The following is a 25,838-nucleotide window of genomic DNA, read 5'->3' as shown; positions in this document are numbered from 1 at the left end:
AGATGGAGGGCACAAGGAGAAGGGGATGACAGAGGACGAGATGGCTGCATAGTGTTCTCGAAGCTACCAGCATGAGTTTGACCAAACTGCGGGAGGCGGTGGAAGACAGGAGTGCCTGGCGTGCTCTGGTCCATGGGGTCACGAAGAGTCGGACACGACTAAACGACTAAACAACATTACTTCCCTTGATCTGGACACTATACTTCTGTCGATGCTGCCTAGAAAAGAAGTATTGAAGTTTTTTTAACTTCTTTTTTCCCCTGCTGCATCACACTGTAGAGTCGTGTTTAAGCTTACATTTAAGGAACATTAAATGTGCATTTAAAAGCACACAACTCCCTCTTCCCAAATAAAGAAAATCCTGGGCTTTCTATAGCTCTGCCGCCTCGCAGAGATACAATTGTCAGTACCCTTAACGAACTACAGTTCCCAGGATTCTTTGCGGGGAAGTCATGCGCTTTAAATGCTCCCTCTCTGCCTTCCAACCTTGTTTAACTCATGATTGGTCAGTTTTTCCATCCCGCCCTCCACACCCCGCCCTCCTGCCTCTTATTGGCTGAGCCGTGGTATGTTCCGGGGTACTGATTGGTTATACTCTTTACACCTCGGGAAAGACGCCGCCAAGGCCGCGGAGCTTCGTGTGTCGCCTCATAAAGCCCCGAAAGGAGAATAGGAGGGATTTTTTCTCGTGTACGAGATGGAGCTAACCTACCAAACGTTGAAATCTACTTATCAGGCCAAAGAGGCGGTGAGTGGAAGAGTAGGCGTCGTTGTGTTTCGCTTCCCCCCGTTACTATGGTAACCCCCAGCGCTTTGTCTCTGCGCATGCGTCAGGTGAACTGGAACGCGCACGCGCAGTAACGCTGCCCCGGATGGATGGTTTCTTGAATTTCAAGAGGAGTAAAAGTTTTTGGGTGTTGGCAATATTGACATTTAAGCAGCCTGAATAATACAAACACACACACACACACAAACAAACTTATAATTATTCAAGCTGTTTAAATGTATGTATAAATGTATAAAATCTTTAAACCGTCCTAGGATCTTCAGATGACGGGTTATTATTAATTTATATTATTATTATTAATAATAATAATAATAATAATATAATATAATCAACGTTAATGGGAGGAGAAAAAGTGATGATGAAACAGGAGTGGTTTTAATAAATGGTATTCTGCTTTTCTAGTGGCAAATGCTGAGCTCAAAGCAGCTCTCAATAATGGAAACAGCATCATTTCTGCATTCTTGCGAGGGGGAGAGGGGAGGCCAAGCCAGGAGGGTCTTTCCAAGGGGACGTTGCTGTAAGAACATAAGAAAATAAGAAGAGCCCAGCTGGATCAGGCTAGGGGCCCAACTTAGTCTAAGATCTTGTTCTTGTAGCAGCCGACTGGATGCCTTTGGGAAACCAGCAAGAACCAGTTGCACATGAGCAACTCGCCCAGAGTGTAGCCATTGTGGCTTGTAGCTATCAATAGTCCTCTCTTCCATGGATTTGTCTCGTCTTCTTAAAGACATCCAAGGTGGCTATCGCTGCCTCTGTAGGAGTGAGTTCCATAGTTTAATGCACTGTGTGAAAAAACTATTTCATTAATCTTTCAACATTCAGCTTAATCGCCTGTCTGTGGCAGAGTGCATGCTTCATTAAAACTTTAGCTTTACTGATTCACACTCCTGCCTTTCAGGGTAAAATCTATAGGAACATAAGAAGCTGCCTTACACTGAGTGAGACTATTGACACACCTAGTTCAGTATTGTTTACACTGGCTGACTGTGGCTCATCAGGATTTCAGACAGGGTCATAGCTGTCAACTTTTCCCTTTTCTTGCGAGGAATGCTATTCGGAATAAAGGAATTTCCCTTAAAAAAAGGGAAATGTTTACAGCTCTGGAGAGGGTTCCCTCCCAGTCCTATCTGGAGTTGCAGGGATTGAATCTGGGGCCTTCCGCATGCAAAGCAGATGTTCTGCCAGTGCGTTACTACCTTTCCCCTAAATAGCAATGCAGGAAGCTCCCTTATAGTGAATTGGATCATTGGTGTAATTATCTAATTCATTGTCAACACTGGCTGGCAGCAGCAGTTATCCAGGGTTTTGGACAGGTTTCACTCACAGCTGTACCTGGAGATGCTATTGGAAATTGAACCTGGGGTGTTCTGCATGCAGAGCAGATACTGTGCCATTGAGCTACAGTCCCCCCCCCCCAAAAAAAAATCCTGGTGACTTGTAATATCAGTAACAAAATAAGAATTGGCATCTGTCTGTCTCAAGAGAAAACGGAGTGTGCCTCCAGGGGTAAAGCCAAACCACTGCGTTAGCAGCACCAAAGGGACCTCCCCAGGACATAAGCCTGGACAGTGTGTCTGGAGGTCCTGGGCTGCCCAGAAAACAAGACCTCCCTCTCAGGCTCACTGATGTGGGCCAAAGAAAAGCCGAGCAATATATTTGGCACCACCTTGGCTGCAGGAGTTGCTGAAAGGAGGCGTTAACAGCCAACAGTGTGACGCAGCAGCTAAAAAAGCCAATGCAATTCTGGCTGCATCAATAGGAGTATAGTATCTAGATCAAGGGAAGTAATAGTGCCACTGTATTCTGCTCTGGTCAGACCTCACCTGGAGTACTGTGTCCAGTTCTGGGCACCACAGTTCAAGAAGGACACTGACAAACTGGAACGTGTCCAGAGGAGGGCAACCAAAATGGTCAAAGGCCTGGAAATGATGCCTTATGAGGAACGGCTAAGGGAGCTGGGCATGTTTAGCCCGGAGAAGAGGAGGTTAAGGGGTGATATGATAGCCATGTTCAAATATATAAAAGGATATCACATAGAGGAGGGAGAAAGGTTGTTTTCTGCTGCTCCAGAGAAGCAGACACGGAGCAATGGTTCCAAACTACAAGAAAGAAGATTCCACCTAAACATTAGGAAGAACTTCCTGACAGTAAGAGCTGTTCAACAGTGGAATTTGCTGCCAAGGAGCGTGGTGGAGTCTCCTTCTTTGGAGGTCTTTAAGCAGAGGCTTGACAACCATATGTCAGGAGTACTCTGATGGTGTTTCCTGCTTGGCAGGGGGTTGGACTCGATGGCCCTTGTGGTCTCTTCCAACTCTATGATTCTATGATATAAGGCACCATCCAACTGTTTTAGGGACTCCGCTTCAGATTTGTGTAGGGTTTACTCCCTTCTCCCAAAGATGTCCCACAAGGCAGTGGAGTTTCAGGATCAGAGTTTTCCTTCTTCAAGGTGAGCCACCTTCCAAGGTTGAGGAGCCCCTTCTGCCCCACACTTCCCTCTACAGCACGTGCAAAAACCACCTTCTTGACCGTTGGACCTACTATTGGTCTCATCCGCTTGATCTGCCGTAGCCCGTCTTCACATTCAGAAGAAGTCCCTAACTCACTGAGGGTTTAAGACTCACCAGTTACCCTCACCTGGTTATCCTACCACGCAGCAGGACAACATCCCAGCCATGCTAATCTGGCCATGCCTCCCCTTGCTGGGATCTGGTGCCCTTTCCCTGTTCTGAGTGCAATGGGCCTGCTCCGGACTCCCTCTTTGCTGCCTTATCCCCCAGAGGCAGCCAAGGGAGAGCATTACATCACACGGCAAGGAAACTTTCTGTGGCTGGACGTTGCCAGGATTCACCCTCCCTTTAAACCCCCCTCTCTGCCCAAGCCAGCAGGTATAAGCAGCCTGTTCCTGAGAATGGTTGTTGGGTGTTCTTGCCTTAGGCCAAGATTCAGCACATTGCTAGTTAGGGACTCCGATCCCGATTTGTGTAGGGTTTACTACTCATCCTTTTCTTCTCACAAAGCTATCCCACAAGGTAGTGGAGATTTAGAATCAGAGTTCACCCCCCCCCCCCCAAATTAGCAGGCCGATCTCTGAATATTCTTCTGTATGCGGATGACGCCGCACTTCTTGCCAGATCCCCTATTGGACTGAGGAGAAAGTTGCAAGCTCTACATGAATACTGTGTTCAGCATGAGCTCCAACCCAACTACGCTAAGACCAAGATCATGGTCTTCTCTGCCTGACCGAGACTCCATCGATGGTCGATGAACGGGATTCCCCTAGAGCAGGTTAACTGCTTTAAATATCTGGGACAAGTAATACGGTCAAATAGGTCTTTTCTGGCCCATAGAGATTATATAACAACTAATGCATCTAAAGCAGCCATCCAGATTAGATCTCTATATGCTAAGAATCAGGCTCAATCAGTGAAGTTAGCTTTGAGACTCTTTCAAATGAAAATCCTCCCCCTTCTTTTGGTGGGCATCTCTTTAGGCTCCCGTAGGGATTTTTTGAAACTGGATTCTATTCAAACGCGATTCCTTAGAGCCATCCTTAGGATTCCCCCCTCGGTAGCGGGTGCGGTCATGAGATTAGAGGTCGGCTGGCAAGCTCTACGGTACGTGGCCTTGAAGACGAAGCTCTGGCTATGGCTCAAGCTTTGTTTTAAACCAGTGGGTATTGCCCCCTTGATATTGAGGGACGATTTCCAATCATCGTGGGAAAGGAAGGTCATTAACGAGGTTCAATCCTGCGGATTGTCTCACCTTTACTTTGAGTCTATGACGTACAATCAAGCTAGAGATGTGATCTCCCGGAGACTGAGTGATATTGCCAGACAAGAGGACATAGCCCAGGTAAAACCAGGGATGTTCCTAGGGGACCAGATTTATCGGACCATATCAGCCCCCTACCTTGCAGAAATCCACTATGTGGAATACCGCAGACTTCTTACAGCGGCTAGATTAAATGTCCTTGACTCTGCGATATTGTGGGGAAGGTACAGGGGAGTACCATACGCCCAGAGAACCTGTCATTGTGCTATCGGTGTGGTTGAGTCCACCGAACACATTCTCTTGACTTGCCCTTCTTATGCAGAGCTTAGACAAAATTTTATAGACCCACTCCTATGTCAACTTAGCTTCCTACCCGGAGAAAACCAGGTTTTACACTTGCTGAATAATGTCACTAGAGCTATACCTTTCTTGGTGGCCAAATTTCTCTTTTTAGCCTTTAAGCGTTGCAAGACCATAATTGACTGCATTGATATGGGGCTATCTGTTTAGCCCTTTTTAGTGTTGTATTTTTTTTCTGACTGACGGTCGAATAAAAGGTTGATACTGAATCAGAGTTTTCCTTTTCCTAGATGAGCTACATTCCCAGGTTGAGGAGACCCTTCTGCCCCTCACTTTCCTCTACAGCACACACAGAAACCGCCTTCTTGACAATTGGGCGCACTATTGGCCTCGTCCACTCAATCTGTCTGTCTTTAGGGGAAGTCCCTAAGTCACGAAGGGTTTGAGACCCATAGTCTATCCTCACCTGGTTTAGCTGGTATCAGAAATGTATTAAAACAGAATCTGAGTTGACATAGATGTAGTAATACCTGCTCACAGAGAAGGACAAAAATGGTATTCATGACATGTCTAAAAACTGCAAAAAAGAGATTTGGGGCAGGGGATTCTCCCACCCAGTTCTACAATCACAGGGCCACAACTGAAAAGGCCATGTCCCTGATAGCTTGGCCAGTTGTGGGTTGGGCTGAAATGACTTGGTTTTAAGCAACATCATTTGTTAACTGGAATTCTTCAGTGAGACATTTGTGGTAAAGTTTCCTTGAAAGGTAGCTTACCACACTTACCCCACTACTGACCTGTCCCTGCTACAGAGACCTGTTTTCGGGCAGAGGTGTTCAAGGGCCTGGGACCACTCTTGTTTTTCACAAGTAGATGTTGAAGCTCAAAAGCTGACTTGAGCTTTATGTGAACTGACTGCTAGCTCTACAGATTGCCAACATGCTGCACGTGTGCCCATTCCCCCTGGTGAAATTAGTTCTCTTGTAGCCAGTATGATAGGTTGTGTTGTGTGCTTGGTTGTATGCTGTGTATGGTGCCCAGAACGTTTCTCTCCGGTTTGCAGATAGCCTCCCCAAGTTGGCAACATCAGTGCCTAGACTCTAGAACATGTCTTGGAACCTTTTGCATTGTTTTCAGCAGATGAAATTACAGTATGTAAAAATAGTTCCTTGAAGTTCATTAAATATGAAAATCACTGGCTTCCCTTATCCCCAGTCTCCAATCAGCTAGGAAATGACTAGGATCCCCCTGCCCACATTATCTGACATTGGTGACTAACCACATTGATTGGGTAGTGTGCAAAATCCCATTGATGCAGTCAGTTTGTGTGCATTCTTCAGGACTACCTGTGATGGTACACAGTCTCTAGTAGATATGTGCATTCATCAGTCTGGTTGCATTGGCTTAGACTTATATGCATGATGAAATTGAGAGCAAGCGAGAATGCACTGTGTCTAAGAGAAAGAAACTAATGTGCAGTTTGGATGCACAAGTAGAAGTGTGGACCTTAAAATAAGCAAAGTTTCCCCCCCTGCCTTGAGTAAAAGACAGGTTGGCCAACTTTTAGGACCCATTCATCCAAAATGTAGGTGAATATTAACACATCACTGTATGGTTAGTGCATGTGATGCTATTTGCTTTCTTTTGGATTGGCTAATCAGATGTTTAATGGGATGCCAGAGCCCTGTTTAAAGATGGGAAGGCAGCACCAAATTCTCCAAGGGCCATGATAAATGCAGAACAAAGCAGGTTGATCATCCCAACTTCATCTCATTTAAAATAAGCAGAGCACCATCAGCATCTTCTAAAAGAAAAAAAAAAGAACCTTGAGGAATTATCTGATCGTAATATTAAAACTTTGATTGCACTCTAATTCATCTTTTGGCAGCTGCAGCAAAAACTATGTGTGGCATTTTAAGAAATGAATAATGTACTCTGTAAGCATTGAAGCTAATTAGGGAGGCACTTTTAGCATTTAAAACTAGCTCCTGTTTAAGTGCCTTAAGCTTTTATTAATTGTATGGACCAAAAACCCTTTATAGTAATTGAAAATTTAATTACACCCATTTTTTTGTTCTAGGAATGGGAGCTTATTAAACTTTAAACACTTAAACATCTATTGAAATACCAATGGCTGTAAAGATGGTGGCATTCTACATACCAATTAAAGAAGCGAGCGTAAATCACTATAAACCTAAACTGAATTTTAAGTAATGTTTTGCTCGTTAAGTGCTTCTATTCTTTCACACATGTACAAGATCTACCACTTTTGTGGTAACCATTGGCAATGTCTGTCTTTGGCAGGTCTATGTTAGCACTGGTCTTTTAAAAAAGAAACACCTTAAATATTGTTCTCGGTGTTATGCTCCTCTCCCAGTGCCTGATGACAGCAGAGTAAAGAAGAGGTCTTTATTCACGGTACAGGCTCAGCAGCGATAAGGGGGTCCAAGGTACACAAACATGGCAAGAGATTCAGGGCCAAATAGAAGCAACAAAGATATCCCAACAGTTGCCATGCCCATCCTGCAAAGCTTTTAAAGATGAGGCAGAGTGAGCTCACTCGATAGACTCTCTCGCCTTACGGATCTGCTGTGCTTCAAATGTGCATCCAATCTCTACTACAGACAGAGGGGGCACCTGGGTCTTGGCAACGAGGCTGTATCCTGCCCCTCAGACTCCAGCTGCCTTCTACTGCTCAGTTCTTCCCCCATTCCTGACGTGACTTTGCAGGAGGGTGAATCAAGAGAGTTGGCAGAGCTGCTTCTCCCCAACATCTGGTGTCATGAAGGACAGAGCTCCATTTTCCATTCCTTGCAGCCAGCCTCCCACTTCTCCTCCTCCTCCTCCCTCCTCTATTTGGGATTGCCAAACCATCCTGATGGAAGTGAGTGGCCCATGACGCTCAGAATAATTAATAGGAATTGTGCAGATCACGTATGGAAGAGATCTGGGCTACAAGGCAGGCTGTGTGTTTCCTTAAACGGGGAGTAAAGGTAAAGGGTAAAGGGACCCCTGACCATTAGGTCCAGTCATGACCGACTCTAGGGTTGTGGCGCTCATCTCGCTTTATTGGCCGAGGGAGCCGGCGTACAGCTTCCGGGTCATGTGGCCAGCATGACTAAGCCACTTCTGGTGAACCAGAGCAGCGCACAGAAACACCGTTTACCTTCCCGCAGGAGCGGTACCTATTTATCTACTTGCACTTTGACGTGTTTTCGAACTGCTAGGTTGGCAGGAGCAGGGACCGAACAACAAGCTCACCCCGTCGCAGGGATTCGAACCGCCGACCTTCTGATCAGCAAGTCCTAGGCTCTGTGGTTTAACCCTCAGTGCCACCCGTGTCCCTTTAAATGGGGAGTAGCTGCCCCTTCTTTATCTCAAAATCCTAGGAGTGCAACTTTATATATTTGATTCTATTTATGGGTCACTTCCCATAACAGACCTCCAAGTGATTTCACGGTAAAAACGTTGACGATAAAAGCAATTAAATGTAAAAGCTATTTAAAAGATTGGGTCGTATCCAAAGCTGCTGTTGCTCTAATGCAGCAGACCTCTGCTTGCGCAACGAAACTTTTCTGTCCTCCTGCCCTGGAGCTTCCTGTATATCCTCTGCTGCCTCTGTACACCCTCAACATCTGGAGCAGATGTTGAGGGTGCACACAGGGGGAAGAGAGGAAGGGGGAGCTCCACTGCATGAGTGGAACTGTGCGCGTTCATGCACAGATGAAAGGCAGGTGATTCTGTTACATCCCTTTCTTTCTTTCTTTCTTTCTTTCTTTCTTTCTTTTTTGCACTTTCCCCCATTTTATTTCTTTGTTTTGTAGCACAAAAAATTATATTTCTGTGCTGCTTTTCATTCGCACGCATCGCAAAGCGACTTACAAACAATCAATAACAATGACATGATAGAACGTCACAAATGCAACATGAAGCAGACAACGTAAATCATATGTACAGGATTAGTCTCCATGTGGATGAGCCTCAGTGCTGAGGTTTTGCTTCACTTTCAAAACATCTCTACTTATCCCTACATTCCAAGCAGACATCTTTGTTTAAAAAGAAATTCTTATCGTCGGTTTTGTAATAAATCGGCTTATAACCGTGACTCATGAAGCTGGTTCCTCCGGCGAGAATAAAAGGGGGAGATAAAAGACAGGGTAGGACCACAACCAGCAACTGGAATACCTGAAGATGCTGTTTTCAACAAGAAAAAAAAGGAAAGGAGCAGAAGTGAAAACCAGACCTGAAGTCCTATCCTCTGTTCTGAAAACCCAGGTCCTTAGTTCCAGATGGTTGGAGTGGGTAGGCTGACTATTGGGGGTGTTGCATCCTTTTCTGTGGCTGGGTGCTTTGAGCTCCTGGTAGCTTATTTCTTTATTGCTAGCCTTTTTTTTTTTTTGCAGCACACTAGTGAGCTCTCCTAGCATACTTTCGGAATTACCATATTACTCACATTTAATAAAGTACAAGACAAATACTCATTTTGAAAAATGCACAGAATGGGAAAAATAGCTTTCTGTCCTGGGCCACTAGATGGCTCTCCGGTTCCTCTGGAAAAGCCAGATTCCAGTAGATGAGCTAACGATTATTAAAAAATAATGATGATGAAAAGTTTTCACTGTCAAATAGCAGCCAACACTTGCTTCATGTAGACTATAATGACTGTAAATCTTGCACTTTGCAGTAGAATCCTACACACGTTAGCTCGCTTAGTGGGCTTACTCCCAAGTAGTGGTGTATAGGACTGCAACCTTACTTTGTGGGTAAAGGTAAAGGGACCCCTGACCGTTAGGTCCAGTCGTGGACGACTCTTGTCTTGCGGTGCTCATCTCGCTTTACTGGCCGAGGGAGCCGGCATACAGCTTCCAGGTCATGTGGCCAGCATGACTAAGCCGCTTCTGTCGAACCAGAGCAGTGCATGGAAATGCCGTTTACCTTCCTGCCAGAGCGGTACCTTTTTATCTACTTGCACTTTGATGTGCTTTCGAACTGCTAGGTTGGCAGGAGCAGGGACCGAGCAACGGGAGCTCACCCCGTCACGGGGATTCGACCCGCCCACCTTCCGATCAGCAAGTCCTAGGCGCTGTGATTTAAGCCACAGCGCCACCCGCATCAATTGTAAATGGGACTGCATGGGATGTGTCCTTGAACTCTGATACCGTCTCTTCCTTGCCTGGATGGAAGATAGAGGGGGTTGTGTGAGTATGGGCAGAAAGAAGTCTACTGTACAAATGTTAAATTTACATCCATTGCCCCACGTGCCATAATTGCCCAGCAAAGAATGTGTCCGTCAGGCTGAAAAAAGTTATTCATTACTGCTTCAGAGTCTCATAAGCTGCATGGACACATGACAGGGCCCTGGTTCCAGGAAACTTTGATTAAAGATTCAGTGATGGCTATGCTTTGCTGGGCTCCATGATCACTGCAGATGGTGACAGCAGCCACAGAATTAAAAGACGCCTGCTTCTTGGGAGAAAAGCAATGACAAACCTAGACAGCATCTTAAAAAGCAGAGACATCACCTTGCCAACAAAGGTCCGTATAGTTAAAGCTATCGTTTTCCCAGTAGTGATGTATGGAAGTGAGAGCTGGACCATAAAGAAGGCTGATCGCCGAAGAATTGATGCTTCTGAATTACGGTCCTGGAGGAGACTCTTGAGAGTCCCATGGACTGCAAGAAAATCAAACCTCTCCATTCTGAAGGAAATCAGCCCTGAGTGCTCACTGGAAGGACAGATCCTGAAGCTGAGGCTCCAATACTTTGGCCACCTCATGAGAAGAGAAGACTCCCTGGCAAAGACCCTGATGTTGGGAAAGATGGAGGGCACAAGGAGAAGGGGATGACAGAGGACAAGATGGTTGGACAGTGTTCTTGAAGCTACCAGCATGAGTTTGACCAAACTGCGGGAGGCAGTGGAAGACAGGAGTGCCTGGCGTGCTCTGGTCCAGGGGGTCACGAAGAGTCGGACATGACTAAATGACTAAACAACAACAAATGCTTTGCTGGAAACCACAGGAGAGGAGAGTTCCTCTTGTGCTCAGGTCATTCTCGCTGGTTTCCAACAGGAATCTGGTTGGCCACTGTGAGAACTGGATGCTGGGCCACATGGAAGACTGGCTGCATACAGCAGGTTCTTCTTATGTTCTTTCTCAACAGTGATAGATTTATACAAGAGGATCATATTCTAAAACTTCCTCTTTTTATTTGCAGGAAGAGATGCGATCAGAAGCCCGTCGAAAAAACCTCCTCATTCTGATTTTACATTATTTAATGGATGAAGGGTATGTTTTCTTTTGCTTACCAGCAAATATTCGTGTGTTGTTGTTGTTGTTGTTGTTGTTTGTTTTTTACTTATCTGTTTTCTTGTTCAATAAAAAAAAGAGGTTAGCAAAGATATAACCCTAAATAATTGCAAACTTTGTTTCCTTTCTGGCTGCGTAGTAAAACCTGTAGAGTTCTACTGGGCTTTCTTCCAGGTATGCTATAGGCTGGCATCCTCTGTAAATTTGTGTCCTAGACAAAGACTTAATATTTGAAAAGCTTTTCTGCTTAGTCAGCTGGAAGGGTTTCCTACGCTCCACAGGCAAATGACCTAATTACATGCTTTGTTTGGCTGGCCTGTTGAACCTGCCACCACACTGATGGGTTGTTAAAATGTGGGAGATGATTTTCCAGCAACAGGTACAGTGGTACCTTGGGTTACAGACGCTTCAGGTTACAGGCTCCGCTAACCCAGAAATAGTACCTCGGGTTAAGAACTTTGCTTCAGGATGAGAACAGAAATCGTGCGCCAGTGGCACAGCGGCAGTGGGAAGCCCTATTAGCTAAAGTGGTACCTCAGGTTAAGAACAGTTTCAGGTTAAGAAAGGACCTCTGGAACGAATTAAGTTCTTAACCCAGTGTACCACTGTATTCATAAGCATTGTTTCCTCCAACTGTGTGGCGGCAGAGCATAGCCATCATGGTTAATAGACATTGATAGCCCTCTCCTCCTTGAATTTGTCTAATCCTCTTCTTAAGCCATCTAAGTTGGTGTCCGTCACTGCTTTCTGTGTAATTGAGTTTTTTTTTTAAGGTTTCAATTTTTTAAAATGTTTTTATATATGCTGGAAGTCTCCCAGAATGGCTGGGGCAACCCAGTCAGATGGGCGAGGTACAAATAATACATTATTATTATTATTATTATTATTATTATTAAATGACTAATACTGCTGCTTGAAAATATAACTCTCAAGGATGGAGTGTTTGCCATGTGATGAGAGGTTTGGATGCCTACTATCACACGATGACTGTCATTGAAAGGACCTTGTGTTCCATAAAGGCCAGTCTTGACAGACTCTGGGGTTGTGTGCCCATCTCACTTAAGAGGCCAGGGGCCAGCGCTGTCCGGAGACACTTCCAGGTCACGTGGCCAGCGTGACAAAGCTGCATCTGGCGAGCCAGAGCTGCACACGGAAACGCCGTTTACCATCCCGCTGGTAAGCGGTCCCTATTTATCTACTTGCACCCAGAGGTGCTTTCAAACTGCTAGGTTGGCAGGCGCTGGGACCGAGCAGCGGGAGCGCACCCCGCCGCAGGGATTCGAACCGCCGACCTTTCAATCAGCAAGTCCTAGGCGCTGAGGCTTTAACCCACAGCGCCACCAGTGGTACCTCGGGTTAAGTACTTAATTCGTTCCGGAGGTCCGTTCTTAACCTGAAACTGTTCTTAACCTGAAGCACCACTTTAGCTAATGGGGCCTCCCGCTGCTGCCGCATCGCTGGAGCACAATTTCTGTTCTCATCCTGAAGCAAAGTTCTTAACCCAAGGTACTATTTCTGGGTTAGCGGAGTCTGTAACCTGAAGCATTTGTAACCTGAGGTACCACTGTACAGCTAATAAATATTAAAAAATGCCAGTGTCAGGATGGGGTGGAAAGCAGGAGGCAAGGGGTCCATGGTCCTTGTGAGCACTATTTTGGTAACTCCAGGAATAGGCTATGATGCCATCAGTTGGAGGTGCACACAAAATAGTGGCTATTGGGTAGAGCTGTTTGTCCAGTGACAGCTTGGGGGTTGGAGCCACTTGGGAAGACCAACATCAGAGTGATGATGATGATGATGATGATGGTTACAGATAGGTAGCCGTGTTGGTCTGCAATAGTCAAAACAAAATAAAAAAATTCCTTCCAGTCGCACCTTAAAGACCAACTAAGTTAGTTCTTGGTATGAGCTTTCGTGTGCATGCACACTTCTTCAGATACACTGAAACAGAAGTCACCAGACCCTTCTATATAGTGAGAAGGTGGGGAGGGGTATTACTCAGAAGGGTGGTGGGAATGCACACGAAAGCTCATACCTAGAACTAACTTAGTTGGTCTTTAAGGTGCGACTGGAAGGAATTTTTTTATTTTGTTTTGATGATGATGGTGATGTTGATGATGTTGATGATGATGTAGATGTGCTTAACAGTTTCAGTGATGATGCAATGATTCTGGTCCTGTTTTATGTTGCCGTTCCCCCTTCCCTCCTCTTTTTGTATAAAGCGTTTTGGTTTTCCCCCCTGCAATGTTATAAGAATTGAATAAACTGAACCCCCAAATCTGTAATTCCCAGTTATGTCGATGCTGCAAACGCATTGGAGCAAGAAACGAAGCTGGGCTTGCGGCGCTTTGAAGTTTGCGACAATGTTGACCTTGAGACAATTTTGATGGAATACGAAAGCTACTACTATGTCAAATTCCAGAAGTACCCAAAGATTACCAAAAAAGCCTTAGACACCAGTATGTGGCTAATTTCCAGAATAAATGTGTGTGGGGTTTTTTTGTTTCTTTTCAGATTTAAAATTTAGATTTTCTTATTACCGCTAGTGTTTCAAATTTTCTTTAACACCGACGGCGTGCTGGTGTGTTGGTAGCATTCCTCCTCGTTTTACCCTTATAACAGGCCTGTGAGGTAGGTTAAACTGAGAGAATGTGACTGGCCCCAAATCGCCCCAGTGAACTTGACGGCTGAGTAGGGATTTGAACTCCCCGACCCCAGTTTGAAACTCAACCACTGTGCCACACTGGCTTTCTGAAGCTGGTTTAAGTGTGCATATCCCTTGCTGGATTCAGAGCTGTGGGTGCAAACTAGATGCAAATTGGAATGGTGATAGCCGCTTTCGATTCTGCATTAAAGGTGCTGACCTTTAAAGTCCTAAATGGCCTCAGCCCATTATACCTGAAGGAGCGACTCCACCCCCATCATTCAGCCCAGACACTGAGGTCCAGCTTCAAGGGCCTTCTGGCGATTCCCTTGCTGCGAGAAGTGAGGTTACAGGGAATCAGGCAGAGGGCCTTCTCGGTAATGGGATGGAATGTATGTACGCAATTCACTGCCCGGGAAGTTGTCCTTTGCAAACCTTTCTGAGACGAAGGGACGCTTTGCAAGGGTCCCATGAGGCACTTGTGTAGTTTCCTTTTGTTGTGTAGTTTCCTTTTGTGTAGTTTTCCTTTTGAGCAGAACCTCCCTGTCTGTGTTGTTGCATACATGTTTAAAACATTTGGATATAGGGAAGAACAACTTTTTAAAAAAATAGTAATATATTAAAAGAATTTCAGTTATAGAAAATAAAGCAATGAAAAGTGCTAAAGTACAATAATAAAGCTATAACACAATACAGTAACTATAATAAGTTACATTTCCATACATTATTGTCCTAATATATATTTGATTCTTAGTAACCTACTGTATTCTGTAGAAACTCATTCCAGGTGTCAATATATTTATCCAAAAAAGGCTACATCTGTAAGCAATCCTTTCATATGATGTGGGTGTTTTTGTGTCATTGATTAAAGGGGATCATGTATTTACTCTTCCAGTTCATCAATACCAGTCTCTTGTAGAATCCATTTTCGTTGTCCAGTTGTCAGCTTCCGTTATAGGAAAGAACAACTTGTGTCAGAGCAAAGAGTAGATCACTGTGCAGGGCAAGCTTCAGCCTGCTTAACTTTGTGGCTGGATTGTGGCCCTATATACATTATTTTATTTAAAAGAAAGGCAAGGTCTCTCTCTCTTCTCTTCCCCCCCCCAACAAACAGCAGACAACAAATCAAGAACTGGAGGAAAACAAAAAAGGTAAGAGAAATGGCTGCCATGAGGACACCATTGGTAGTAAAACAGATTTTTCGTAGCCATGCAGCCACAACGTTATTTATTCCTGATGGCTGCATTCCTGGAGTGGGCAGGGCCAGACCTAAAGTGGGTGGTGCCAAACACAACATCTCACCTCTTTAGCATAGAACACACCCTTGGCAGAGGCACACACAGTCATAGCGCCAACACACACACACAAACACACACACACAGAGCTCCTGCTTAAACCACATCACAAAGTGTGTTGCACTGAGCATGAAAAGAGCCCATCCCAGTTTGACATTGTCTCCCATGTACTGGACAGGGGTCAGCAAACTTTTTCAGCAGGGGGCCGGTCCACTGTCCCTCAGACCTTGTGGGGGGCAGGACTATATTTTGGAAAAAAATAATGAACGAATTCCTATGCCCCACAAATAACCCAGAGATGCATTTTAAATACAGTGGACGCTTGGGTTGCGAACGTGATCCGTGCGGGATGCACGTTCGCAACCTGCAACATTCGCAATCTGCGTCTGCGCATGCGCGGGTTGCAATTCGGCACTTCTGCACATGCGCAAAGCACGATTTAGCGCTTCTGCGCATGTGCAACCGCCAAAACCCGGAAGTAACCCGTTCCGGTACTTCCGGGTTTCGGCAGTCCACAACCTGAAAAAACGCAACGTGAAGCGGCTGTAACCCAAGGTATGACTGTAAAAGCACACATTCTGCTCATGTAAAAACACCAGGCAGGCCCCCAAAATAACCCAGAGTTGCATTTTAAATAAAAGCACACATTCTACTCATGTAAAAACATGCTGATTCCCGGACCGTCCACGGGCTGGATTTAGAAGGTGAATGGGCCGGATCCGGCCCCCGGGCCTTAGTTTGCCTACCCATGTACTGGAGGGTGGGTGCCCAGGGAGAGGGTGGAGCTTGAGCTGGGAGAGGGGGTGTGGCCTGCCAGGAGTGCCAGGCGCTAGGTGGGAAAAACCCATCCTTACCTTAGTCCCTCACCATATCAAGACAGGTTGTAAACCTGACACTTCCTGAAAGCCTTTCTTTTTTGTTGTTGTTCTAGGGTAACAAGCAGCACATGTCGGAATCTTCCTAAGATTCACCCAGCAAGTCAGAGGCCACTTTCGAAAAGTATTTCTCGTAGGACAGTCGAGCCAAAACATTCCAGCAAGGATAGTCCTAAAGAGGTTGAGATTCCATTTTTATTTGCTCCTACCAGCCCCGTTTTGTAAATTTGGGGAATGCAGTGCGCTTAGCAATAGGATACAGCAACCGGTAGATTACTGGGGCTGCTATAACCTTTATAGGAGGTTTTGCGTAAAAGTATTGGGGAGGTAGAAGGATAATTAAAACTTTGGACATCCTGGGACAACCACAGACTGAAATCTGCTTAATAGACATTCCGTCTCCCCAGCAAACTTTGGGAACGTGTACTGGAAGGATGGCAACAGCTTTGTAGACAGATAATTGTCTGTATCCTCACCAAATTACAATCCCCCAAGCTTATTGGGTGTAAGCATTTCAAATAATCAACCAGATAACTGGAGTAAGATTAGAAAGAATGCCTTAAATATGTTGCTGGATTGTATACAAGATATGCCATAACAAAGGAAGTGAAAACTTGATTATTTATCTCTTAATTGCAGCAAGGGTTGTTCTTGCCCAATATTGGAAAAGCTCTATTGTCCCATCTGTTAGGGAATGGTTATTTAAATCATTAGAAATGGCTCATACGAGTAAGCTAAAAGAGATGGTGTATACAAATGAAAAGGACAAGCTGTATACACAGTGTTTTCTAAATGGCGGCTTTTCGTTCTTTATTGAAAAAAACAATTATGGATTAGGGAGTCTTGATATATTTTCATTTACAGAGAGAGTGAGAATATGTGTGTATATTTGCATAATTAGAAGGGAGGGAAAACAATTCCTCAGATTCTTTGGGGATTGCCATCACAGTTAAACTAGACTATAACCAATACGTGTTTCTACTATAGATATACTCTCTGTATTCCAAAACTATTCTGAGAGTGTTGGTTAACCTGGCTAGGATGAAAAGAGAGAGAAACATGTATCTGTTTCAAGTGTTACTGCAGCCAGCCTTGTATCTGTGGCAATAATGGCTGGTTTGCACATCACATTAAACCATAGTTTTAAACAAACCATGGTTCAGTGTGAACAAGCAGTGTGCTGACCCACATTGCCCAAAAAGTTCCCCTGCCTTTGCAGCTTCCATGCCACAGGCAAAACAAGCCTGAGTGATTATTTTCAGCTGTCTCCTCCCTGCTCTTCAGGGGTGTCTTACTGAGCAAAGTTGAATGTTGAGCATTTCTGCTTTTTCTCATTTCCTGCACTGTGCTCAACAGGAAGCAAAGGCAGAGATCAGCCCCGTTGTGTACTTGCAGCAGCCATCGTGGATGTTACAAACCCCAATAGAACACATTGGTTGCACTGGGGGTGCCAATCATAGAGGATTGTGGGAGTTTCTCAAACATGTCTGCTTGGAAACCTCTTGTAATTTAATTTTTTTAAAAAAATAATCTTTATTAATTTAAATTACAGTACACACTTATACAAAGAATTTACAATCTCATACCACAAAAAGAAAATTAAAGAAAAAACAATTAAGAAAAAAGAAAAGAAGAAAATACAGAAAAATGAAAGAAGAAAAAGCAAATTTACGTACATAAAAAACCCCTTAATCTTCCTAATTAATACTTAATTGAACACTTAAATAAAAAAAGACTTCTGACAAAATGAGTCTTCCAGTCATTCTCATTGTACTGTTTATACTGTCATTTTTCCCCCTCACAGTTTTATATTCTTTAGTATTGTTCCCATCTACTCCACAAACGGTATTTGTTGTGTTTACAAGTATCACTCAAGTTCTGCTAATATGGTGTGATTGGTACAATATGATCTTATATAGTCCTTAAATATTCTCCATTCTCCAAATATTTTCTGGTTCAATACTCCTCTAAATCTTCCCGTCAGTTTTGCTAGTTGTAAATACTCTAACATGAGTTAGAATGAGCCAGTCTGTAATTGCCGGTATTGTTTCGTTTTTTCCACTTCCTCGCCACAAGAATTCTTGTTGCTGTGGTGGCATACACAAACAGTGGTCTTATGTCTTTTTTAATTTCTAATGGTAAAATGCCTAAAAGAAAGATCTCTGGAGTTTTTAAATAGGTAAGTCTGAATAATTTATTAAATTCATTATATCTATTATCCCAGAATTCCCTAATGATTGCACAAGTCCACCAAATGTGATAGTATGACCCCATGTCTATTTTACATCTCCAACAAATCAGTGACCCTCCTTTATAAGTTTTTGCTAGTTTCAAGGGGGTATGATGCTATCTATATAACATCTTCATGATGTTCTCCCTAAGGTTATAGCATGCTCTTGTAATTTCAAAATTGGTCTGTGTTTGTGTTTGTTTTCTGTAGGAGAGTGAAGATGCTTTTGCCCGGGTGCCATCTGAGTTTGGTTTAAACGTGTCCGCAATCCAGAAAGGAAGTGGAGAAGGCGCTCATCCTAGGAGGGTTAGTCGGAAGCCTAACAGCATGCATGGATTGTTATTATAAGAGTGTTTGGGTGTCTGAAGGTGGAAACTTATGGACGTCTTGCAGTAGCCTTCCCTAAATTGGTGCCCTACAGATGGTTTGGGGCAGCCCCACCTCCACCCGTTGTTGTTCCAGTGGCTTCCCTACTGGTCTGGCTTCTTACATTTTGGTTCCCTGTCCAACATCTCTTGTTGGTTGTTGATCTCTGGTGGGCTAGGGACAAAGGTGAGAGCTGCTTCCTAGTTCTGCTGGATCTCTCAGCGGCCTTTGATACAATCGACCATAACATCCTTCTGGACCGTCTAGAGGGGCTGGGAGCTGGGGGCACTGTCCTACAGTGGTTCCGCTCCTTCCTCCTGGGCTGTGTTCAGAAAGTGGTGGTGGGGGATGAGTGTTCAGACCCCTGGGCCCTCACTTGAGGGGTGCCTCAGGGTTCCGTCCTCTACCCCATGCTTTTCAACATCTATATGAAGCTGCTGGGAGAGATCATAAGGGGGTTTGGACTGGGTGTCCATCAATAGGCAGATGATACCCAGCTCTACCTCCCTTTTAAATCAGAACCAGTGAAGGCGGTGAAGGTCCTGTGTGAGTGCCTGGAGGCGGTTGGAGGATGGATGGCGGCTAATGGATTGAGGTTGAATCCTGACAAGACAGAAGTACTGTTTTTGGGGGACAGGAGGCGGGCCGGTGTGGAGGACTCCCTGGTCCTGCATGGGGTAACTGTGCCCCTGAAGGACCAGGTGCGCAGCCTGGGAGTCATTTTGGACTCACAGCTGTCCATGGAGGCGCAGTTCAATTCTGTGTCCAGGGCGGCTGTCTACCAGCTCCACCTGGTACGCAGGCTAAGACCCTACTTGCCCGCAGACTTGTTTCGCCAGAGTGGTGCATGCTCTAGTTATCTCCCACTTGGACTACTGCAATGCGCTCTACATGGGGCTACCTTTGAAGGTGACCCAGAAACTACAACTAATCCAGAATGCGGCAGCTAGACTGGTGACTGGGACTGCCCCCCGGGACCACATAACGCCGGTCCTGAGAGATCTGCATTGGCTCCCAGTATGTTTCCGAGCACAATTCAAAGTGCTGGTGCTGACCTTTAAAGCCCTAAACAGCCTTGGCCCAGTATACCTGAAGGAGCGTCTCCACTCCCATCGTTCTGCCCGGACACTGAGGTCCAGCTCCGAGGGCCTTCTGGTGCTTCCCTCACTGCGACAAGCGAAGTTACAGGGGACCAGGCAGAGGGCCTTCTCGGTAGTGGCACCTGCCCTGTGGAACACCCTCCCATCAGATGTCAAAGAGATAAACAACTACCTGATAAACAACTACCTGACATTCAGAATATATCTTAAGGCAGCCCTGTTCAGGGAAGTTTTTAATGTATGACATATTAGTGTATTTTTGGTCTTTGTGGAAGCCGCCCAGAGTGGCTGGGGAAGCCCAGCCAGATGGGCGGGGTACAAATAATAAATTATTATTATTATTATTATTATTATTATTATTATTATTATTATTATTATTATTATTATTGTGTTCCAGGCTGAAGACCTGCCATGGGCTTCAGGGTTTGGTAAACACTATTTGTTTCTCCTGTAGGGCCAAATCATTGATTTTCGTGGGATGATTCAGGATGCGATCAAAGGAGCATCAAATGAAATTGCCGTGAACAGCCTTAACTGCAATCCAGATCCTTCAGTGAGTGGTGTTCTTTCCACCTAGTAAAATAAAAGTTGAGAAGTAATAAGCGTCATATGTGTGGAGGAAAAACTTAAACACGTTGCAGAGTCCCCCAAAATAGACCAAAGGCAATAGTACTTCATCCAGCAGAGCTTTTAGTGGTGCTGAAGGCAAATGAGCATAATGGTCACGAATCGAAATGCAATCAGGAATGGCACAGTCCATAAGAAATCCAGTTGCAGCACTTACAATAAAACTTAACAAGAACTTATAATAAGTCTAAAACCTCAACACTAAGCATACTATGTACAGAACACCACACAGAACAAAAGAGAATCAGAAAGAGAAAGTGAGACCCAGGCTCCTTCTGGCCAATATTTATAATCAGCATGGCCTTGCAGAATAGAGATAAGAGAACCAGTTCAAACCAGCTGTACTCAGCTTCCAGAAGGTATAACCCAAACAATCCTTCTGCCTGCTTCTCTCACACAGAGAAGCTTTTACTAGCTTCTAGAATCCTCTTGTATTAATCAGAATAGAAAAGATCTCTGCACATCAGAAAAGTACTTTCCTGCACTAAGAAATGCAAACTGACAACAAATACCTGGTAAATCCAACAGGGAATAAAAGTCTTTTGGAGTGGCCTTTGGACTTGCATGTATCATCCTCTCTCCTCTCCTTGACATGCATAGATGGTGGCATCCAAACTGGAAGTTCTTTTGGCTGTTCAAACACAATAGCACTTTAGATCCTGGATAGGATGTAGTATCTCCTCCTGTCCACATAGCCACAGTATCCCCCAATTTGGACTTTATTTTGTATATTTGGTGAAGGAATTGTGTGGGGAGAGCGTGAGGACTAGAAAACACTGCATATAGAATTATAGAATCATAGAGTTGGAAGAGACCACAAGGGCCATTGAGTCCAACCCCCTGCCAAGCAGGAAACACCATCAGAGCACTCCTGACATATGGTTGTCAAGCCTCTGCTTAAAGACCTCCAAAGAAGGAGACTCCACCACACTCCTTGGCAGCAAATTCCACTGTCGAACAGCTCCTACTGTCAGGAAGTTCTTCCTAATGTTTAGGTGGAATCTTCTTTCTTGTAGTTTGGATCCATTGCTCCGTGTCCGCTTCTCTGGAGCAGCAGAAAACAACCTTTCTCCCTCCTCTATGTGACATCCTTTTATATATTTGAACATGGCTATCATATCACATATGACCTGAAGAAGTGTGCATGCACACGAAAGCTCATACCAAGAACTAACTTAGTTGGTCTTTAAGGTGCTACTGGAAGGAATTTTTTTGTTTTGACTATGGCAGACCAACACAGCTACCTATCTGTAACATATCACATATGTACAAGGATAGAGCGGGGGCTGGGGAAGACAGCTTGAACTGGACTTAATATATACAGTGGACACTTGAGTTGTGACTTGCACGTCTGCGCATGCACAAAGCGCGATTTAGTACTTCTGCGTATGCACAACCGCCGAAAACCGGAAGTAGCCCGTTCTGGTACTTCCGGGTTTCTGCGGTCCGCAACCCGAAAAAAACGTAGCCTGAAGCGGCTGTAACCCGAGGTAAGGCTGTATATAGAAACCTATTCCAAAAATGGTGTTGCATATTTAAAACTTTCACATACTTAATTTAAAGTTTGGCAGCCCCTCAAAATAACCAAAACAATTTTTTCTTGCATGCTATACAGTGGTACCTCTAGATACGAACGGGATCCGTTCCAGAGCCCCGTTCGCATCTAGAGGTAAACGTAACTAGCGACGGCACTTCTGCGCATGTGCGTGACGTCATTTTGAGCGTCTGTGCATGTGCAAGCGGTGAAACCTGGAAGGAACGCGCTCCGTTACTTCCGGGTTGCTGAGGAGCGCAACTCGGATGCGCTCAACTCGAAGCATATTTAACCCGTGGTATGACTGTATATCAGGCACATCCAGCTTCCAAGAGACTGCGATCTACTCACAGTATAAAAAGACTGGCTGTGATTTACTTTTTAGGGGAGGGTTGACCAAAGTTATTTTGTTTTTGTTGTTGTACTTCATGCCATGATCAACCTGGGACACCCTCGCGATCGACCTATTGGACATGCCTGCTATACTGTATATAGATTGCGTTTACATGTGTCTTTTTTGTAGGAACGGTTATTAAAGCCTCTGGGCGCCTTTATTGGGATGACTGGTGAAATGAGAGAACTTGCGACGGTTGTGAGCAGGGTAAGACCGAACCTTGTTTCTTTTCAGTCCTGGAGTATATGCTGAGCCTAGTTGGTCAAGGAATTAATCCTCTGCTTTTCTGCATTTCCGTACCCAACATCAGAATGGGAGAACAGGAGGAGAGTCTATGAATAACCACATTCTGGACACAGCCCTGCAGGAGAGTCCCCTGTGGAAGCCCCAACATTCACTCTTCCAGCACAGCTTCCACCTGCCGCAGTGGGGTCCATGCAAGAGAGTTCCCAGCTGGGTTGTGCTCTCTGTGCATGCACAGGAGGCGAGGCTTGACGCTCTGTGGAAGGGGTGGGGAACCCTTTTCAGATTGAGGGCTTCGTTCACATCTGGGCAGCTTTCTGGGGCTGGGGTGGGGCCAGAGGTGAAAATGGGCGAAGCAACAAGTGAAAATTTTAACCTTCTACAGCAAACTAGTTCAGGCATCCATTCCTCAACATGTTTCATCTGATGGACAGCAAGGAGCTGCTGGGAGGGGTGGCAGGGAAGAGCAGGCCTTGGTTCTCAAACTTAATCCGTTCTGGAAGTCAGTTGCAAAACCAAAGCATTCCAAAACCAAGGCACTTTCATAGAACGTAATGCAAAATGGATTAATCAGTTCCAGACTTTTAAAAACAACCCCTAAAAAAGCAACTTAACATGAATTTTACTATCTAACGAGACCATTGATCCATAACATGAAAGCAATAATCAATGTACTGTACTATAAAATAAATATGACACTATTGCAGATGATTAAAATTAAAATATTTTTCCCCTTACCTGCACTGATGATAGCCATTCTTTGGATGGGGGGCTTTTATCCATTTCTACAGTCAATCAATCAATCAGTAGCTGAACTGGGTTCCACACTGCAGCCCTAAGCCTAGTTGCTCTGCAGGAACAGTCAATTTCAGTGGGGTTGTCCCCTAAGTAAGCATGTTCAGAATTTTTAGTCCTCCGTTGCAATAACAATTTTGTGCATATTCCCTCTCCCAGTGTTTCTCAGGCTTGGGTCCCCAGCTGTTTTTGGACTACAACTCCCATCATCCCTGACCACTGGGATGATGGGAGTTGTAGTTCAACAACAGGCTGGGGACCGACCGAGAAACACTGCAAAGCAGCCTGTCTCTTTCTGTGTCACTGTTTTGTTTTTATGCCCTGGCACAATGGAGCTTAATTTGCTGCACCAATGTTTCCCTGGCTGTACAGGGAAGCCGGAGCCCTGCCTTTAAGAAGACCAAACAATGTCTTGCAGGATATCTACCTCCACAACCCGAATGTAAAGTGGGGCGATATCATTGGCCTCGATGCAGCCAAGCGGTTGGTCAAGGAAGCTGTTGTGTATCCAATCAGGGTAAGGGAACCTGTTTTGAAAGCTTCTCTCTCTCTGGATTGGCACTCCTGATCTTGAAAGTCTCAACTTTTCAGCAGTGTTCAAAACTCCTCATTCAAAACTGTAATGAATGATAGACTGCCCTGTCTCCACTCCCACCCACCCCCGACTGTTGCTTACAATACCTTTAGACATGCCCAGGGATATGCCTGCAAAACAGACCTTCCTTCTCTCTCATTTATGTGTTTTGGTGAAGCTGGAAATATGTGAAGCAGAATCTGCAAGAAGTTGCTATTTTGCCTGGGGTTTATTGCGTGTCTTCCCTGTGCCAGATACACATGGAGTTCAGTTGCAAACTGCCCCCATAATTCATGTGGTCTAAGTTGCGAAATCAACATATTGGGATGGTGGTCGTTTGGGTGCCCAAAACTGTTGCAAAAATTGCAGTTTGACTCCCGAGAATTATTATTATTATTTAATTCTGATAGTACTTTTCTCTGCTTAGTATCCACAACTGTTTACTGGCATCCTCTCTCCATGGAAAGGACTATTGCTCTACGGACCCCCAGGTACTGTCTGCGTAACTACGGTTTGCGAATGAACTCCCGCATTCCCTTACACCACAGCTTGAGAGACCTTTTTTTGCATCCCCTTCCCTTGGGGTAAACACCTTTCTTACTCCTGGCTGAAGGCAGACATAACATTTTTCAATATTGCTCACATCCACGGTGTGGAGCTGGCCGCATAAATACTCTTGCGTATCTTGTGAGATGAATGCAAGATCAGCTTCCATTTCTGACACTCTGGCATTCCCTCTTGCAGCAGAGTCGCTGCTCTCCATTTAAAAAGGAAAAGGTTTTAAAGAGACATGTCTCTATATGCTGCCTTTAAAACATAAAAACAGCCACCACCTGTGAACCCCTTGCAAAAGTGCTCCAAAGACTGGGAGTGTTTTTGACAGAATGGTTAACTAAACGGCCACTGCATCTGTTCTGGGAGGATTTATTTTACGCAGGGACACGGGTGGAGCTGTGGTCTAAACCACAGAGCCTAGGACTTGCCAATCAGAAGGTCGGTGGTTCGAATCCCCACGACAGGGTGAGTTCCCGTTGCTCGGTCCCTGCTCCTGCCAACCTAGCAGTTCAAAAGCACATCAAAGTGCAAGTAGATAAATAGGTACCGCTCCGGCGGGAAGGTAAACGGCGTTTCCATGCGCTGCTCTGGTTCGCCAGAAGCGGCTTAGTCATGCTAGCCACATGACCTGGAAGCTGGACGCTGGCTCCCTCGGCCAATAAAGCGAGATGAGCGCCGCAACCCCAGAGTCGGCCACGACTGGACCTAATGGTCAGGGGTCCCTTTACCTTTACTTTTATTTTACGCAAGGAATGCAGGTCTGTGACTTAGCTGCTACATACAATCTCAATAATACCCTTTCTTCCTATCTCTAGTCGATCCATTCCTGGGAGAATATTATTTCTCCCAAAGGCAAATGATAGTGTTAAGATGGAAAGACAAGGTTTTCTTCCCAGCTGACACTTGCTTGAATGCTGGTCGAGTGATTGTTACGGAAACGTCACTGCCGATAAATATTTTGCTTTTTCAAACTCCTTTCAGATGGTTAATGGGTGATTTTTAAACGGAGGTATGCCTCTTTTGACCAGATAGCTCAGGGGAATCATTTATTGTGGGGATAAAGGCTTGCACGGTTCCCCAGTGGGGAGAAACATTGAGGAGCTCCTATGTCGAGACTGAGTGCTGACTTATTTTCCTGCACCTTGTAGGTACTGGGAAGACTTTGCTAGCCAAAGCTGTTGCCACTGAATGCAACACAACCTTCTTCAACATCTCGGCATCCACCATCGTCAGCAAATGGAGGGGGGATTCAGAAAAGCTTGTGAAAGTAAGAGCGCCTTCTGTTTTCCTTATGCCCTGGCAGAAATCCACAGTGTTTGGCAGAGAATCTTTGCGTGAGGTGGTCTAATGCAGGAATGGACATATTCTTCCCCCTTTCCTCCTTTCTTTTCAAGAAGCCACATGGCCCAACTCTTGCTTTGTACCATTCAAATGTGAGTTCA

The 25,838-nt window shown here is 45.0% G+C and overlaps 1 protein-coding gene across 2 annotated transcripts in view; it reads left to right on the top strand.

Moving 5' to 3' along the window:
- The first annotated feature begins 551 nt into the window (after positions 1 to 551).
- KATNAL2 (katanin catalytic subunit A1 like 2) overlaps positions 552 to 25,838 on the top strand; it is a 37,915-nt gene continuing 12,628 nt past the window's right edge. The window contains exons 1-11 of one of the 2 annotated variants that reach the window (XM_083702812.1): positions 552 to 748; positions 11,073 to 11,143; positions 13,457 to 13,623; positions 14,923 to 14,959; positions 16,035 to 16,158; positions 18,419 to 18,514; positions 20,129 to 20,227; positions 22,359 to 22,436; positions 23,686 to 23,784; positions 24,269 to 24,332; positions 25,545 to 25,663. In XM_083702812.1, coding sequence (XP_083558938.1) covers positions 698 to 748; positions 11,073 to 11,143; positions 13,457 to 13,623; positions 14,923 to 14,959; positions 16,035 to 16,158; positions 18,419 to 18,514; positions 20,129 to 20,227; positions 22,359 to 22,436; positions 23,686 to 23,784; positions 24,269 to 24,332; positions 25,545 to 25,663 — 1,005 coding nt within the window. In that variant the 5' untranslated portion in view covers positions 552 to 697. The remainder of the gene's footprint in view (positions 749 to 11,072; positions 11,144 to 13,456; positions 13,624 to 14,922; positions 14,960 to 16,034; positions 16,159 to 18,418; positions 18,515 to 20,128; positions 20,228 to 22,358; positions 22,437 to 23,685; positions 23,785 to 24,268; positions 24,333 to 25,544; positions 25,664 to 25,838) is intronic. The other variant, XM_083702813.1, reaches the window with a different exon arrangement.

Source organism: Podarcis gaigeae (genome assembly GCF_964106915.1).
Source record: "Podarcis gaigeae genome assembly, chromosome: 11".
Taxonomy (NCBI): Eukaryota; Metazoa; Chordata; class Lepidosauria; order Squamata; family Lacertidae; genus Podarcis; species Podarcis gaigeae.
This window is presented reverse-complemented; position numbering and strand designations above follow the sequence as displayed.